At 32.1% G+C, this 16,656-nt stretch overlaps 1 protein-coding gene across 4 annotated transcripts in view; it reads right to left on the bottom strand.

The window, feature by feature from the left end:
- LOC105476966 (cadherin 19) overlaps positions 1–16,656 on the bottom strand; it is a 104,121-nt gene that overhangs the window by 44,378 nt on the left and 43,087 nt on the right. For 3 of the 4 annotated variants that reach the window (XR_003016913.2, XM_011733263.2, XM_071085214.1), the window contains 2 exons: positions 3,530–3,649; positions 186–350 (listed from right to left, as the gene is read on the bottom strand). Coding sequence is in view for 3 of the 4 variants with exons in the window: in XM_011733263.2 (XP_011731565.2) it covers positions 186–350; positions 3,530–3,649 (285 nt within the window). In the remaining variant the exon portion in view is untranslated. The remainder of the gene's footprint in view (positions 1–185; positions 351–3,529; positions 3,650–16,656) is intronic. The other variant, XM_071085215.1, reaches the window with a different exon arrangement.

Genomic DNA, 16,656 nt, shown 5'->3' with positions numbered 1-16,656 from the left:
TATTCTTTCATTTATATTTAACTTTCAACATGAATTAGAATAATCATACCAGAACAATTGGCAAATTTATTTTATATAATTTCAGTGTTAATGTAGTATTTTTAGAATGAAAACAATAAAATCTACTTCTATTTAACACACTTATATTTATATTATAATGAAGATTTAGAATGCTTTTTACTTACTTTCTTTAAATATAGGCTTATTGTCATTAACATCTGAAAGTTTAATTAATACACTCGTTGTTCCAGACAACGCTCCTGGCTGACCAATCATGTCCTTGGCTTGAATGATTACCCAATACTCATCTTGCAGTTCTCTATCCATTTTAGAAGATATTCTTATGACTCCTTTAAAAATGTAATAAAATTCCAATTATTTCATTATTAATCATGACGAAGTTCTAGTTAATTTCTTAACCACTGCACTATACATTATTTTGCTGTATGTTGAACCACTACAATGTCACAAAGACTTCCCTGGAGAAAAATAATAATAATAAATTAAACATCAACACTGCCTGGAGTCTAGAGTGATCATCACAATACTAGGAACAATACTAGGAACACTGGTAGGCCCTTAATAAAATACTATGTTAAGATAATCCACAGGTAGAAAAAAAAAAGAATGTCTTGTTTTTTACTTTAAACTATTTTCTGCTATCTTCTCTAACATAATATCGGCTTGCTACAATTAACTTTGTCCCCGAAACTCTGAAGTTAGTATATTATTGATAAATTTGTAAATTATAATACCAAATGTATGAAATAAATATCATGCCCTTATTATTTTGAAGCCTGCTTAGAATTATGAGATCTGAAGAAAACCTGGTTGTTGACCCACAGTTATTTTATATGCGTGTGTGTGTCTGTGTGTGTGTATATACATGTATATGATATATTCAAACTCAAGATAATTAATGATATATATTGCAATAAATGCTTAACTTCTATAAGATTATTTAGTATAAATTAATTATCACTGAGAAGAACCTAAGAAAGTCTTAAGACAGGTTCACAGGAGAGGACTCAACATTTCTAAAGATTTGGGAAACACATAGACATTCACAAAAAATAGATAATAGCCAATACCCAAATATATCACGGACAAAATATTCAATAAAAATTGTGATATTTATGGACATAGAGATGGAAACCATAGACACTCAGGTCTACTAGAGAGGGGAAGGAAGGAGGGAGGGAGATAGTTGAAAAACTTCTGATCAGGTAGTATGTTCACTACCTGTCTGTGATGGGATCATTACTACCCCAACCCTCAGCATCACAGAATTTACCCACATAACAAACTTGCACATTTACTCCCTGACCCTAAAATAAAAGTAAATTTTAAAAAAATACAATGAATTTGTGAAAAAAAATTGACATATGAGTATAAAAGGCACACCTGATTTCAAAGACTGAGAAGAAAAAATGTGAACTATCTCCATAGTTCTGTATTGATTATTTGTTGCAATGGCAGTATTTTTGATATATTGGATTAAATTTAATGTAATATAATTTTTTAAAAAAATGGTTGTATGTATTTTTAAAAGATAAATGAGACCATAACACGAGGGGATTTTAGTTGGGGACTAAGTGTTTCACACATGTAACCAATTATCTGAATCCCAGTGGAAAGCATTGAATATGTTGCGCAAGTGCTGCTAGCATCTCCCTGTATGTGACTCAAGGGAGAAGGACGTAGGAGTCTTTGTTCCCCATTAACTGCGCCTACTTAGCTTTCAACTTTTCCTCTCAGCCTTTAGACTGAATAAAGAATATGTATTTCTGGATCTTATGCACTTCAGAACTTATGCTTTCAGTAATTTGATCCATGTTTGTTGCTGTCCATACCAACTCTTCTCCAGCAATGCAAGTTATAGTTTAGCTACCCTACTCAGTATATTTAAAAAGTCAGTGTGCAAAGTGGAAAGAAAAAATGGTCACGAAGGCCCGGTATGCCCCAGCATGTGTTTGTACTCTAGACACCTCCCTTTCTTCTCTCTGCTGTGTTTCTCCACACTGGTGTCCTGTTATTCTAAGAGTTGCAACTCTTTCCCACCTCAGGAATTTCCCTAATTTTTCCCATGCCTTGGAATCATCTTCCGCTTTCCCTTCCTTGTCTACAGGCTCAGCCAAAATTCTGATTTCAGTGCATTCTGCCTTGACCACAAAATATAAAGTAAGCCTCACTTATTTTCTCCCACTGGAACTTTTTGGTTTTACTTCATAATTACCCACAGTGGAATGTATATGTGCATCACTATTCATGTTTCATGTCTATCTGCAAGTTCCAAGAAAGAAGAGTCCATGAGTGTATTTTGTTTTTGTTACTATTATATTTCATTTTAATTTTGCAACTTTGTACCTTTATAAATCTAGCAAGTTGTATAACACTTGGTACATATTCAGCCTTTTGAGACCTGAATGTGGGAAGGAATTAAAGTCTAATGTTTTGAGGCATTCGTTGCATATAATACAATAATTTTCCTTCCATGCATCTGAAAAAATAAAGGCCATGTACATTCTTGAGAGAATTAAGAACACAGTCACTCAAATAATATTTTTTAGGATCAGATTCTCTAAAGAAACCTTAACTGAAAAGGGCTGAGACATTCAGTATTTACTGAGTGAATAAATAAGAAATGTTTAAAGATCGAACACAATACTTTAATTCTTTAAAGGTTTTGATATAAGCTGGAAATAATATTTTCCTTGTATCAAAAACCATAGAATTTTACTTCTTTGGCACTTCTCACGTTCTTGGATGATTAGTTATATACTTTTTTTTAAATCAGAGGAGACTATAAACGCCTAAAGGAAAAAAAATTATACGGGCCTAATATTTGTTTTGAACACAACAATTAAGATTTGTTTAATGAATTAGGGTCATATGATTATTTAAAGAAAAAATAAAAGCGTGTGTTCTACTTATTTTATATTTAATTGATTAATGCAAATTGGTAAAGCAATGCAGAAAAAGAATCACATATTGTATTCATGTAAATCAGAAATATGTAAAATACAGAATTATTTTTAGGTGAATGTCTCATAACAATTTGTACACTTAGCTTCATACTCAGACTTAATCTCAGTCATTCTGTAGGGGTATGCAGCTGTATTTCATTGTGGTTTTAGTTTGTATTCCCTGATGACTAATGAGGCTGAGCATTTTTAATATGCTTACTGGCTTTTGTATATTGTTCTTTGTCACTTGCTTATAAAAGCCTTTTCCCTCTATTTCTAAATTGGGTTGCTTGTCTCTTTTTCTAATTCACTTAAAGGAATCCTTACATATGATTTATACCACATATGCAAGTAATTTGTGCTACGGACATGGAAAATCCAATTTCCTAACCTTAGAAATACCAGCTAAAAGACTAAAAGTAATTAAATGCTTAGGAATTGCAATCTTTTTATGTATTGGCATATCAGGTCTACTGTGAAACATGTTTCTAAGCAGATAATTTTTGCTGACAATTGCCTTCTTTAGAATCATGTTAAACTTTGCTTGTTTCATTCATAAATACCTGTTGTTGGTTCAACAGAAAAATATGGCTGGCCTTGTAATAAGCTGTAGAGGAGACGAGCATTATTACCACTTGAAGGGTCATCAGCATCACTTGCTGTCACCTGGATGACTAATGTTCCTAAAGAGAACATAATACAGTAAATTAAGACTGTTGTCTTATTCAGGATGAATTCAGTTCTATGAAGCGGTCTTTCTTTACCAAGCAAGACGTTGTTACAAAATGAAAGCTCAATTCACCTCCTTGTTCTTAACTGTAAAAGTAATGCATTTTTTTGTTGTTTTTTATTTTTTTTTCAGGCAAAAGAATATAACTTTTAATATAAAATATTCCTAATCCCCATATGCAATATGGAATTTTCAACATATAGATTGGTGGCCTAATAAAATGTAGCTATTAAACAATTCACTGTAATGTGTAATTTGTAAATCATAAACTTTTCCAAGGTGTATTATTAGTGGAGAAATTAAAAGGAACTTGGAAATGCTTTTCACCAAAAACTAGAGTGTAGTATGTACCTTAAACAAATTGGAGAAGGTTGATAAATATTTACAACGATTATTGAATTAAGCTTGAAAGAGGATGCAGTTGAGGATGAGGATGGGCATGATTATTTAGCTCCTTTAATTCTCTTCTCTAATATACCTACTTGCTTTGATGAATTTTTTAAAAAGCAAGTAAAACCTTGCAGATATTGATAACATAAGCATTCTCATTAAAATTCAGTAACAAGAAATGAAATCATATGGAATAATTATTTATACATTTAAAATTATTGCTCAGATTTTTTTTTTTTTTTTTTTGAGACAGAGTCTCACTCTGTCGCCCAGGCTTGAGTGCAGTGACCAGATCTCAGCTCACTGCAAGCTCCGCCTCCCAGGTTTATGCCATTCTCCTTCCTCAGCCTCCCAAGTAGCGGGGACTACAGGTGCCCACCACCTCGCCCAGCTAGTTTTTCATATATATGTATATTTTTAGTAGAGACGGGGTTTCACCATGTTAGCCAAGATGGTCTCGATCTCCTGACCTCGTGATCCTCCCGTCTCGGCCTCCCAAAGTGCTGGGATTACAGGTTTGAGCCACTGCACCCAGTCTAGTGCTCAAATTTAAAAAATATATATTTATTTAAAAATATTGAGCTTTCAAAGTATCTTTCTGTAAACATGGAATTGAATGTCATGGATCTTGTTGGAGATATGTATTTGTTGAAACACTATGTACTGTGTCAATAAGAATGGCAACACGAATGACACAAAATTAAATAGCTTCTGTGGTTTTGTTTACAGCTGGCATCATGAATTTTCTCATCACAGCCCAATTTTATAAACTGATACAGTCTAATAGGAATCCATTCTATACTTCACCAACATGAAGCTTTCCCTGTGGTCCTAAGTAGTATATATGCTTTGCCATTTTGTCTTAACATTTTATAATGCTGTTTAATATTTGTTTTAATATCATACAGCATATTTTATTGAAGTAGAACTTCTTCTTATTCATCTAATTTTAATGGGTAATACTTTTATTTGATTCAAAATCAAGAACAATAAAATGCATGAGAAGAAAACTCTTTGCCTCTCTTTTCCAAAACTTATTCAATTCCTTCAACCACTCAACTTGTATACACTTAGTAGTTTCAGATATTTTAAAGTGAATTTATTTAGTAATTTTGAAAAGTTGTTCCAACAAAATAGTTCATAGGGACCATCACTTTCATTGATCTATATTTGGCAAGACTTGTTCCTTTAACTATCCTTCTATGCACCGATCCACTTACTTCTACCACATTTCCTCATTATAATCCTTTATCATTTCTTTCCATAAGGGGTTCCCATGCCTGGTTTCTAGAACTATATTTCCTATCTTTGGTTTCAGACACCATCATCAAAATCATAACATTTGTAGAGTTGACTAACATACATTTTAGAAATATAAGTCTTTAGAGCCCTTAAGCTAGTACTATACAAATGAGAACAAAGAAGTCCAGAAAATGCAATGACTTACAAAAGATGACCTCACACTTTGGTGACAGAAATATGTCATACAGTGAGGTTCTTTTTTCCAGTCCAGTTTTTTTAGCACACTTTTTCTATAAAATAAATTTTATTATATATATTCAAGGTATGTAATATGTTATGCATATAGATATTAATGTGGTTACTATAGTGAAGCAAATTATATCCATCATCTCACAAAGTTACTCATTTTTGTGTGTGCACGGAAAGAGCAAGTATAATCTACTCACCCATCGCAAATCTCAAATATAATACATTATTAACTATAGTCCTCATGTTGTACATTAGATTTCTAGATTTGTTTATCTTACATATCTGTTACTTTGTATTGACTTACATCTCTCCATTTCCTCCCTCCTCATACCCCCGACGTGTTATTTTATTCTCTATCTTTGTACATTGAACTTTTTTAAAGATTCCACATATAAGTAAGATCATGCAATATTTTTATTCTACGTCTGGCTTATTTCACGTAGCATAATGTCCACCAGACTCATCCATGTTGTGGCAAATGGCAAGATTTTCTTCCTTGACAATACTTAATAATATTCCTTTATAAATATATAACACAGTTTCTTTATTTATTCCTCTATCTGATAAGGGATTTATTTAAAAGAACTCATACAACTCAACAGCAAAAAGTCAAATAACCAGATTAAATAATTGGCAAAGAACCAGAATAGCCATATCTCCAATGAAGACACATACAAATAAATGGCCAATGGTTATATGAATGGGTTCTCAACATCACTAATCATCATGAAAATGCAAATAAAAACCACTATGAAATATCACTTCACACTTCTTAGGATGTTTATTATTAAAAAGACAAGAGATAGCAAGTGTTCGTGAGAGTATAGAGAAAAGGGAACACTTGTGCACTGTACGTGAGAATGTAGATTCATGTAGCTATAATGGAAAACAATATGGTGGTTCCTAAAGAAATTAACAATAGAACTATTATATCACCCAGCAATCCCACTACTGGGTATTTATTTAAAGAAAATGAAATACACCACTAGCAAATATATCTGCACTCCCATGTTCACTGCAGACTTATTCACAATAGCAAAGACATGGAAAAACCTCTCATTTCTCTTGATTTCCCTTTGTATCTGATGGCAATGTGTACTCCTTACACACACCTGGATTATTGTGCCTACTCAGTAACCTACTGTACACCTGTTCTCTCAGGTCTTCTCTTGATCTGACCCATAGAGAGTAAAGAGGCAGTGACATGCCAGAGCAAGTGAACATTTTTTACTGATGCTTCATTTACTTGTAACCAAAAGATACTTCTTCAACATTTTTCTCTTGTTCTCTGCTAAGTGGGAAATCTAATGTAGCCTGTTAATAGATTACACAAAATAATTTATCTGAGTGTGTAGAAAATCTAAAACGTCAAAGTCTTAGAAATTTTAGTGGATAAAAACTGTGATATTATAAATATTCAGAATACCACTCATATATGAATTTGATGGGAATTTTAATTTCTGGGGAAATATTTACTATTCTTTCTTATGAACCTTGTGGCATTTTAAAAGAACCAAGGCTATGGAATTGGATTAACTCAACAATGTTTTAGAAATGTTTACTTTTTGGTAAGGACTATCAGTGAGTATTAAGTGATTCATTCCTTACATTTGTGTGTGTGAGAAGATGCTTATGTGTATATAGAGGCATATATATATACACACACACGTAGATCTAAGTAATTGTGTGTGTGTGTATATATATACACACACATATGTGTATATACACAAATGTGCATATATATATACACACACACACATGTGTATATACACACACATATGTGTGTGTGTGTGTGTATAGATGCACATGTACTGAAAAGGTTCCCTGATGTTTAGCTCTGCCACCTTCTCATGAAAGGGTTCCCTATATTTGTATAATCTTATCTCTGATTCTCTAGTTGGCTCCACTAGCTATTCATTACTGCAGGGCAAATATTATTCTCTGAACTATTGTAGTTTTGTCCTAGGCCTTTGCTCCTTATTAGAGCAACTCCTGTAAGTATTCTTCTTCAATAAAACTGCCTTGCAGAGATTGCAGCATTCAGAGATCGCACCATTGCACTCCAGTCTGGCCGACAGACATAAATCTGTAACTAATTATATATCTGTATCTAATATATATATGGGTGTGTGTATATATGTATTTGCCCTCTTAATTTATATATAATATATAATTTGTAAATTATATATTACATATAATTGTTTTTTGCTTTATATATTATATATAATTGATAATCCTTACCAAAGGACTTTGCTATATATATTAGATATAAATTAGATATACTTTGCTACATATTAGATATAATATAATATGTTATATATAACATATATATCTAAATTAAGAGGACAAATATATGCAGCAGTATTTCCAAATATTTAGTGCTTGTAGTTTTTCTCTTAATTTTTACTCATGCCTTGGAAATGTTGGCTGTAAAATTTAGATGAATCTTAGCAATGTTTGATTTTTACAGGACCTAATTATCTTTGTTTTATTTTATTTAGCTATTTCCTACTTTCTTTTTCCTCTTTCAGTTATTATTGACACCACGATTTATAAAATACAGTTTAAGCAATTTTAAATCCTCTTAGATAGTTTCTATTTTTTTAAAAGAGAATTAAGCCTGTATGTTTTCCTAATCAGTAAGTTATATTCTGCAGAAATCCTCAAGAAATAGTCAAGTAACATAAATAGATCATAATAATAATTAAATATAAAAGCAGAAAGCAATATAAAAATATTTAACACAATAGTAAATATTTATATTTTTATGAAGACTTGTTATTTGTAAGCAAATCAATTTGTACATTCACCTGTAGTTAGGAATTAGATTATAGTCCACATAAAATTGAAAACATTACTATGAAACCAATAAAGCGTCTTTCAGTGGAAATGATCAATTGTCTTATAGTGCTCCTTTCCTAGTTAAATATAGGTTAACCAATACTTGTTGGTTTAGACAATGAATGTTTAATTCCTACATAATTTTTATAAGAACATATGTAAGTATTTCAGCATTTGTCTGTAATATCAGCACTGTGTCATGTTTAAGTCATAATGAATACCACCACAATGCTCTTTTCAGGTACTGGAGGATTTCTAGGCTTACGTAATTACTTCCGTCATGTCCTGATTACTGTTTACTGTCAGAATCACTCTGCCTCTGGTTGATGAGAAATGTGGCTCCCATTCCCGGTCATCCCATTTCCTAAAATCAACCCACTATGAATTGCTGTTGTGCTCTGAAATATTATGACTACTATTCTACATAAGAACCACTGTTTATAAAGGCCATATCTGTATCCTCTCGAAACTTTTAAAATTGTATTTCCATGGAAAATATATTTCAATTTTTTATATATAAGGAGAAAAATTTACAAAAACATAATAAAGTACATCTAAAAATCCACTTTCATTTGCAATAAAAACTTTTTAAAAATTAAGAATGAAAGGAAACGTTCTGAATCTGATAATGAATGCTTTTAAGACTTGACAGTAATTATATTTAATTGTGAAGTGTTAAAACTTTTCCTCTGCAATAATTAAAGGAAAAAAATGTTTTTCTGTCACCATTTTTTTTTTCAGCATTGTATTGAACTTCCTAGACAATGCAATGAGGCAATACCATGCAGTTCTAACACATTTATAGACAGGTAGATAAATAAATATTGGAAAAGAATAAATAAAATTAAATAATTAAAATCAATAATATTTTTGGTAGAAAATCAAATAAAATATGCATATAATTACAGAAAAATATTAAATTCATAAATTTAACAAGTCAACAGGAACACAAAGGATATATAAGAGTGAATTTTTAAAATATATGTATATATATATACACACTCTGATATATATATTCATGAAACTTATTTTAGTTAAATATATAATATATATGAAAAGGAAATAAAATATTCAGGAATATTAAAACAAAAATCCTAACCTCTGTAAAACAACTAAAGATAAATTAATGGCACAAGTAAACAGATGAAAATACTGGATTTAGGAATTAGATGACTACTTAAAAATAAAAAAGATACACAGCTTAAAAGCTGTCTCAATCAAAATCCTAGTAGATTGTATAAATGGTTAACTTGGAAAGACAATTAAAAAATAAATAAAATTTGTATGGAAAAACAAGGACCAAGCATGGCCAAGGCATTTTATGTTTGTTTGTTTGCTTTGTTTTGTTTTTGTCTTTTTTTTTTGAGATGAAGTCTCACTCTGTTGCCCTGGCTGGAGTGCAATGGCGTGGTCTGAACACTGCAACTTCTGCAATGCAGTTTTATTGAAGAAGAATACCTATAGGAGTTGCATTAATAAGGAGCAAACGCCTAGGACAAAACTACAGTAGTTCAGACAATAATATTTGCCCTGGAGCAATGAATAGCTAGTAGAGTCAACTAGAGAATCAAATATAAGATTATACAAATATAGGGAACCCTTTCATGAGAAGGTGGCAGAGATGGACACCAGGGAAACTTTTCAGTAAATTCTGTAGGGTCAGTTTGATATCTCCATTTATCTGTCCATCTAACACCAATTTTGGGATATAAAATTTGGCACCTGCTTTAAACCATTCACAAATATCAGTTTAAAACAGATGGTAGATCCAAATGTGAAAGGCAAATAATAAGAAACATAAGAATATAAATATTAGATTAATAAAACTTTCAGAAAAAAAGAAAAATAGAGGGGGAAAAGCAAAAATTTCAGAATCAGGGCAAATATATGTATATAATATTTATGGAAAACATATATTTAGGCCTGGCGAATTTTATATTTTTCTCAATGCCCAAATCTCTTTTTCAATTTGTTAAACATATTTTTTGTTCCTCTACCCAGGATGGATTGATTGTTCTTACTCTACTGAAGTAGGGTAGCATATTTAGGGTGCATTATCTGATAAGAACGTGAAGCATGGTACAGGTCATTTATTCCTAACCTCTTTGCCTCTCTTCATTCATTTGATGAACATTTTATTCTGAGAGCATTAATACCTGCAGAGTGGATCTCACTACATTAGTGAATCAAAAATTAAATTCTTTCTTTTTAGAAAAGATTTTAACATTAAATATAGAACCAGAAGAATATTCTTCATCAGTATTTACATCATTTAATGAGTTTCTTAGTTTAACTATTTTATCATACAGTGCCTTATGTTATCCCTGTTCTCCTTTCAGATTTAACTAAGTCTTAAGAGTTTATTTTTTGCTCATTTGTTGGATACATTGTTTCTCACACTCCATGGAAGAAGCTACAAGTACAAAGCAAATGTTTGCAAAATTCACTCTAGCTTATTTTAATGACTTAGTAATAGTCATTTTGAAAAACAGGAAATCTGGGACAAATGATTCTAGGACATGATGACAGAAAAATAGGAGTAAAGCAGAACTGTCTTGGGTAAAACTGGAGATCTGATCCCTCACTCTACCTTAAAACAACAGTGACAATATAAAATGACCACTAAGATAGCACACAAAATGGAAATAATGTAGCACGAATTGTGTACATTGAATTGCCACAGCCTTAAGTCCTATTATTTCCCCCTAATACACCATCTGGTAAGCAGAATTGGATAACTACCAAATGATGGGAACTCTGAAAAGTTTAAATTAATGAGATCCTTGTAATCAAATTAGCAACAAATGCAAACAGAGAGTGAGAAAATGCTTTTTTGGGGGACTGAAGGGTCCAAAGTTCAGCATGCAACCCTGAGTGTGGTCACTGTGGCTGGATCAGAGGTGGCGGTGGTATTTGGAAATGCAAATAATCAAAACGACTTGTAGTTTGTATCCATTCTAAGTGAACAAAAGTGTACTTAGAAAAAAAAATTCTCTTAGAATCGTATTTTAATTAGAGTAGCGTATCAGTTCACTTATTCTGATAATAAACATACAAATATAATTATTACTGTAATCATCTTGGGTTCCATTGTTGTGTGGATAGTTGACATTGTTTGTATTACTGTGGAGAGACTTTTCACGATTGCAAATTTAAAACATTAATTATGTATTTCTAGCTAGTTTCCGAATCTTGGCAACTTTTCATTGCAAAAGGTCTTTATAAAAATAAGTTCAGCATAATATTTGGCTTTGCTTATTTTATCAGTCACAGTATTTGCAGAAACTTATTGTAATATAGGTCAGTGGTCATTCACGTTTTTGGCACCAGCGACCAGTATCGTGGAAGACAATTTTTCCATGGTCAGAGTGGGGAGTGAGCATGGGGATGGTCTGGAGATGGTTGAAGTGCATTACAGTTATTGTGCACTTTATTTCTACTATTACTACATTGTAATACATAATAAAATAACTACACAACTCACCGTAATGAGGAATTAGTGGGGGTCCCTGAGCTTGGTTTCCTGCAGCTAGATAGTCCCATCTGGCAGCGATGGGAGACAGTGACAGATCATTAAGCATTAGATTTTCATAAGGAACATACAACCTAGCTTCCTCACCTGTGCAGTTCACAATAGGATTTGCACTCCTATAAGAATCTAATCCTGCCACTGATCTGACAGGAGGAGGAGCTCGGGTGGTAATGCAAGCCACGGGGAGCGGCTGTAAATACAAATAGGGCTTAGCTCTTTTCCTTGCTGCTCACCTCCTGCTGTGCAGCCTGGCTCCTAAGAGGCCACGGACAAGTACCAGTCTGTGGCCTGGTTGTTGGGGACCACTGACGTAGGTGACACAGGATGTAAACTTGTACCACATGCTTGAAAGGAAAGTGTTAGTTTGGTTGTCTCTAGAAATTGCATTTACTGGTATATTTTTCATTTTTATGACAGAAAATTTTAGTGTGATAATAGCATCTTAACAGAAGATAATATTTGTGTGTGTGTGTGAAATGAAGCATTCTGGTAATGTTTTAAGGTGCTAACCTGTATAAAACTACATAGAAAATTTAAAGATTGAGAGCATTAATGGAAGCATCAATAATAATTTATCCAAACAGCAGATGTATTCTGCCATCAGTGAGTAAAACCTGAGGTAAAGGCAGTGTGACTCCGTCTCTGCTGAGTTATGTAAGTTTTATTATTAACCAGGAGTTATCCTGAGGAATTAACTATTCTCATGCAGATGTTTAACATGGCTTACAAATCTTTATTGAATGATGTCCTCCCCTGTATCACATAGAATGTTTTATCCACTGGGGATTACGGGAGGCATACAAACAAAAACTCATAAAAAGTGAAAAATTTTCACATGCAGACTAATTTAGATATTATGTAGGCAATAGAGAAATTAGCAACCTGTGGCAAGGGCATTTTATAATTAAAGCTTACATTTATTATGGAATGCTAAAGTACAGTTGCCACAGTACAGTATAGTGTTTGAATGCTAAGATTTCAGCTGTAGATTTCAAAATGACATTTACTTTAGTATGTTATATTTTATTGGCTTTGAATTCAATAGTAAGAAGACTCACCATTCTTTTCTTACAATGTAGATAAAAATGTAATGGAAAAGCTATTTTTACATCCAGTTTTAGTACAAGTATACTTTGATTAATCTGAAACAAATTTATTGAGATATTGGGTTGTAAAATTGTCAACTGTAAAGCAATGCAAATCAAATAATATTATAGTGATCCACACTCTGCATCAGTAATTTCTGCAACAATAAAACAGGTACAAGATGAATAGGTGATCAAATGATCAAATACATGACGTAATAATTTTATAGGTGTATCTGCTCACTGCTTCATATTGGGAACTAATTTTATTAGTACAAGGATAATTATTTTTCTACCAGTACTGATTGACCCATTCTTGCTGCATTTATACTTGAGTTGCAATTACTCTACAACCTAAAGTCTCGAGATGAAACTCAAGAAACAGATAATATTTTCCCACTTGTCATCTTAACTGGGCAAAGCATTCTTCAAATTTTTTATTTTTCTGTTCATAGCCACCTAAAAACTAGGTCATTTTTATTATTTTCGTGCTGTATTTTTGACACCTCTACTTTTTATAATCTGAGTTCATGGAATTTAAGTAAAACAAATTAGACTGTGTTTAAGAAATCAAACAATAATATATTCAGAAGAATAAGAAGAGAAATTCATCCCAGCCTCAATCATGTTCAACACATGTGCCCAAAGGCAAGAGATTTATGGAATCTAATTTTCAAATGTGATAAATTTTTAAAATTAGTGATTTTTATTTTCCTGAGAATTAACTGAAATTAAATTTGTATAGATTTTAAATACAAAGATTAAGGTGAATTTAATATTTCTATAAAACTTCTCCTTTATGACATATTGTGTCATATTGATGATGAAGAATATTAAATTTTCTGTATGCTCTTCCAAAAAATGCAACTTAAAATAATAATTTTAAGTATAATAATTACAGAGATCATTATAACCTACTATATTTGAATTTAAAATCTGAAATGCCATAATAAGCTTCCTTAAATAGTAAGGTAAACAGACTCTTACTCATTAGTTATCCTCATTCATTTTCAAAAGCATCTGGTTTTGAAAATAAAAGTAAATGGTCATTGCAAGTGTGAAGAATGTTGGACACTTGCTAATATTAAAATGATACCCTAAGTGACCACAGCTATGAAAAATTTGGTGGAGGATATTTATTTGGAAAAGCTCCAAAGAGAGTGGATAGAGAATATTTTTACTAGACAATATATCTTCCTTGCTTTTTTAGGCAGAAATATGTGAAACTAAATTTTAAAGAAGTGAGGTTTTAAATATTCCTTTTACATTTGCACATACACAAACATATAAACAAATAAAGTGTATTAACACTAATAATCATTCATAATGTATACAATATCAATATTTATTTATTATGGCTATTTTCCACGTAATGTAACTGACTAAAGCATGTTTCACTTTTAGCAGGATTTTGTACAGGACTTGCAGAAGGTAAGTTACCCGACTGTGCTTTGTCTTAACTGTTTATTAAGTAGAATATTACATGTATTTTAAATGCCCCTTCTTTTCTTTGACATTATAAGGTTTTAGGTAAAACTAGCAACAATTGTTGAAATGAAGATTGTATACATGATAGACTGGCTATTCAGATACAATTTCAGAATGCTTTCCCTGAATTACACATCTCCTGATATCTTCTATTTACAGCCTAAACTATTCTAATCTCTTATTTAGCATTTTTGTCCACCCAGGTACCCATTCATTTATTTATTCAATCCTTCCAAACCTCAGTCATTCTATTACATGTGGTCTAATAAATCTTATATTTTTGTATGGCAGAAAAATAATAACTTTGCAAATCCAAAATGACAAGTGGGAAAACATAATGTCTTATCTCAATTCTACTTGAAAGTTCTAGTTTGAAAGTAATTGCATTTCAAATATAAATGCCGTCAGTAGAAGTCCATCATTATTTGTAAATAAATGTATGTTTAATAAGCAACAAGTTGTTAATAATTTTCTTGATTTTATCTCATGACATAATGAAATATGGATTCCTTTCAGTAATTCAAACCAAATTCTGAGTTCAAGTGCAGATTCAGATATAGTAATAGGCAGTTCACTTGAATACCACAGAAATATATGTAAGAAAAAGAAATAGTAAAATGTTTGCAATAGTTGTTTTGAAGAATAAAGTAGCTGGCTAGGAAATTTGGAATTAAGGTCAATATTAAAAACTTAAGCTGTGGATATAGGAAGATAACGAAGAATTAAAGTTATATTTAGGTAATATAATCCACAGTATACATTAATTTAATATTGAGATTGAGAAAAAAGATAAATCACATATAATTTTATTAATTGATTTATTTACTTCACAGTCAACAAAAATGCATGAATGCTTCAGAAGGAAACCATTGCTAGAAGGTTGGCAAAGCAATAGAAATATTCCCCTATTTCCATATTATATAACATTTCTAATAGCAGCTGACCATCACTCAGTTGGCCTCTCCCTCTCATGCAAAGGTATACAAAGTGCTTTTAGTTCTTGCATGATTTCATACACAGCCTGGACCCTAACTGGCATTCACACAGTATGTACTGATTACACAAACTGAAAATAAAATTTGTACGTATATCTCAAATTGCAATGCACAAAGAGATTTGTAGTTGCCAGATATTGCATAGACCAAACCATCTTTTGCAATCCCTCTGAACACCTACAGTGGGGCTGCACTGATACCATGATACCAATAATTCTCTTGCGGGCTCACTACCCAACTCTGTAAAAGGGCTGTTTTGTAGCTCCTCTTATCTAACTAAAATTTTACCCATGCGCTCTCAATTACTGCCTTCGTGTTATGCTTCACTGATAAAATAGAAATGTTTATTAACTGATTTGTTATGAACAAATACGTTAATCTATAATCTGTCCCTTCTATAAGTACAATGGATTCCATGACCCTTTCTTTTTTTTTTTTTTTCAAGAACAATTTTATAGAGGTTATATCCCTTTTATTTTGCTTCAAAAAATATTATTCTCTGGGATCATTCCCCATAGTATATAACTGTGCTGTTCATTTTCCTTTCTTAAAAAAACAATTGAATAGTTGTAAACAAGCAAAAAATCCTCTTGACCTTCATCTTTTTCTACCTAGCGTCTCACATTTCATTTTCTCCCTGTGGCATAACACCTTTTAGACTTGGCTTAAATCATTACTTCCTCTTATTCTTCCTTTTATGCCATACAACAGTCTTCAGCATACTGTAATGGCACAAATTAAACCACCGTACTTATCAAAAAACCAGGAGTCTTCAACTCACCAAATCAAAAGTCAACACTGCCTTAATCTTAGCCTCACAGCAGCATTCCACATGGTTAAGGGATCTCTTCTTTTGTAACATTTTTTTCTCATATCTTTCCCTTCTTCCTACAAAACTCGCCAATCCCACTCATCTAATTTGCTTGCCAACTGCTTTTTGCTTAACAGTCAAGTCAGCCTGGATGCTTTTCTCTTCTCCAGCTACACTCTCTGCCAAAGGGATCTCATTCATTGTCATGCCTGACATGCGTGCTGTATGTCGATGATTCCCATGTTGATATATGCAGTCCTGAGCACTCTGCTATGGATTCTCTTTTCCTAGAATGTGGCATGGATGGCCTCTTTGTATAATTCACCT

Source organism: Macaca nemestrina, chromosome 19 (genome assembly GCF_043159975.1).
Source record: "Macaca nemestrina isolate mMacNem1 chromosome 19, mMacNem.hap1, whole genome shotgun sequence".
In the NCBI taxonomy this organism is placed as follows: domain Eukaryota; kingdom Metazoa; phylum Chordata; class Mammalia; order Primates; family Cercopithecidae; genus Macaca; species Macaca nemestrina.
Note: the sequence above shows the minus strand (reverse complement) of the source record. Positions and strands in the feature narration are given on the sequence as shown.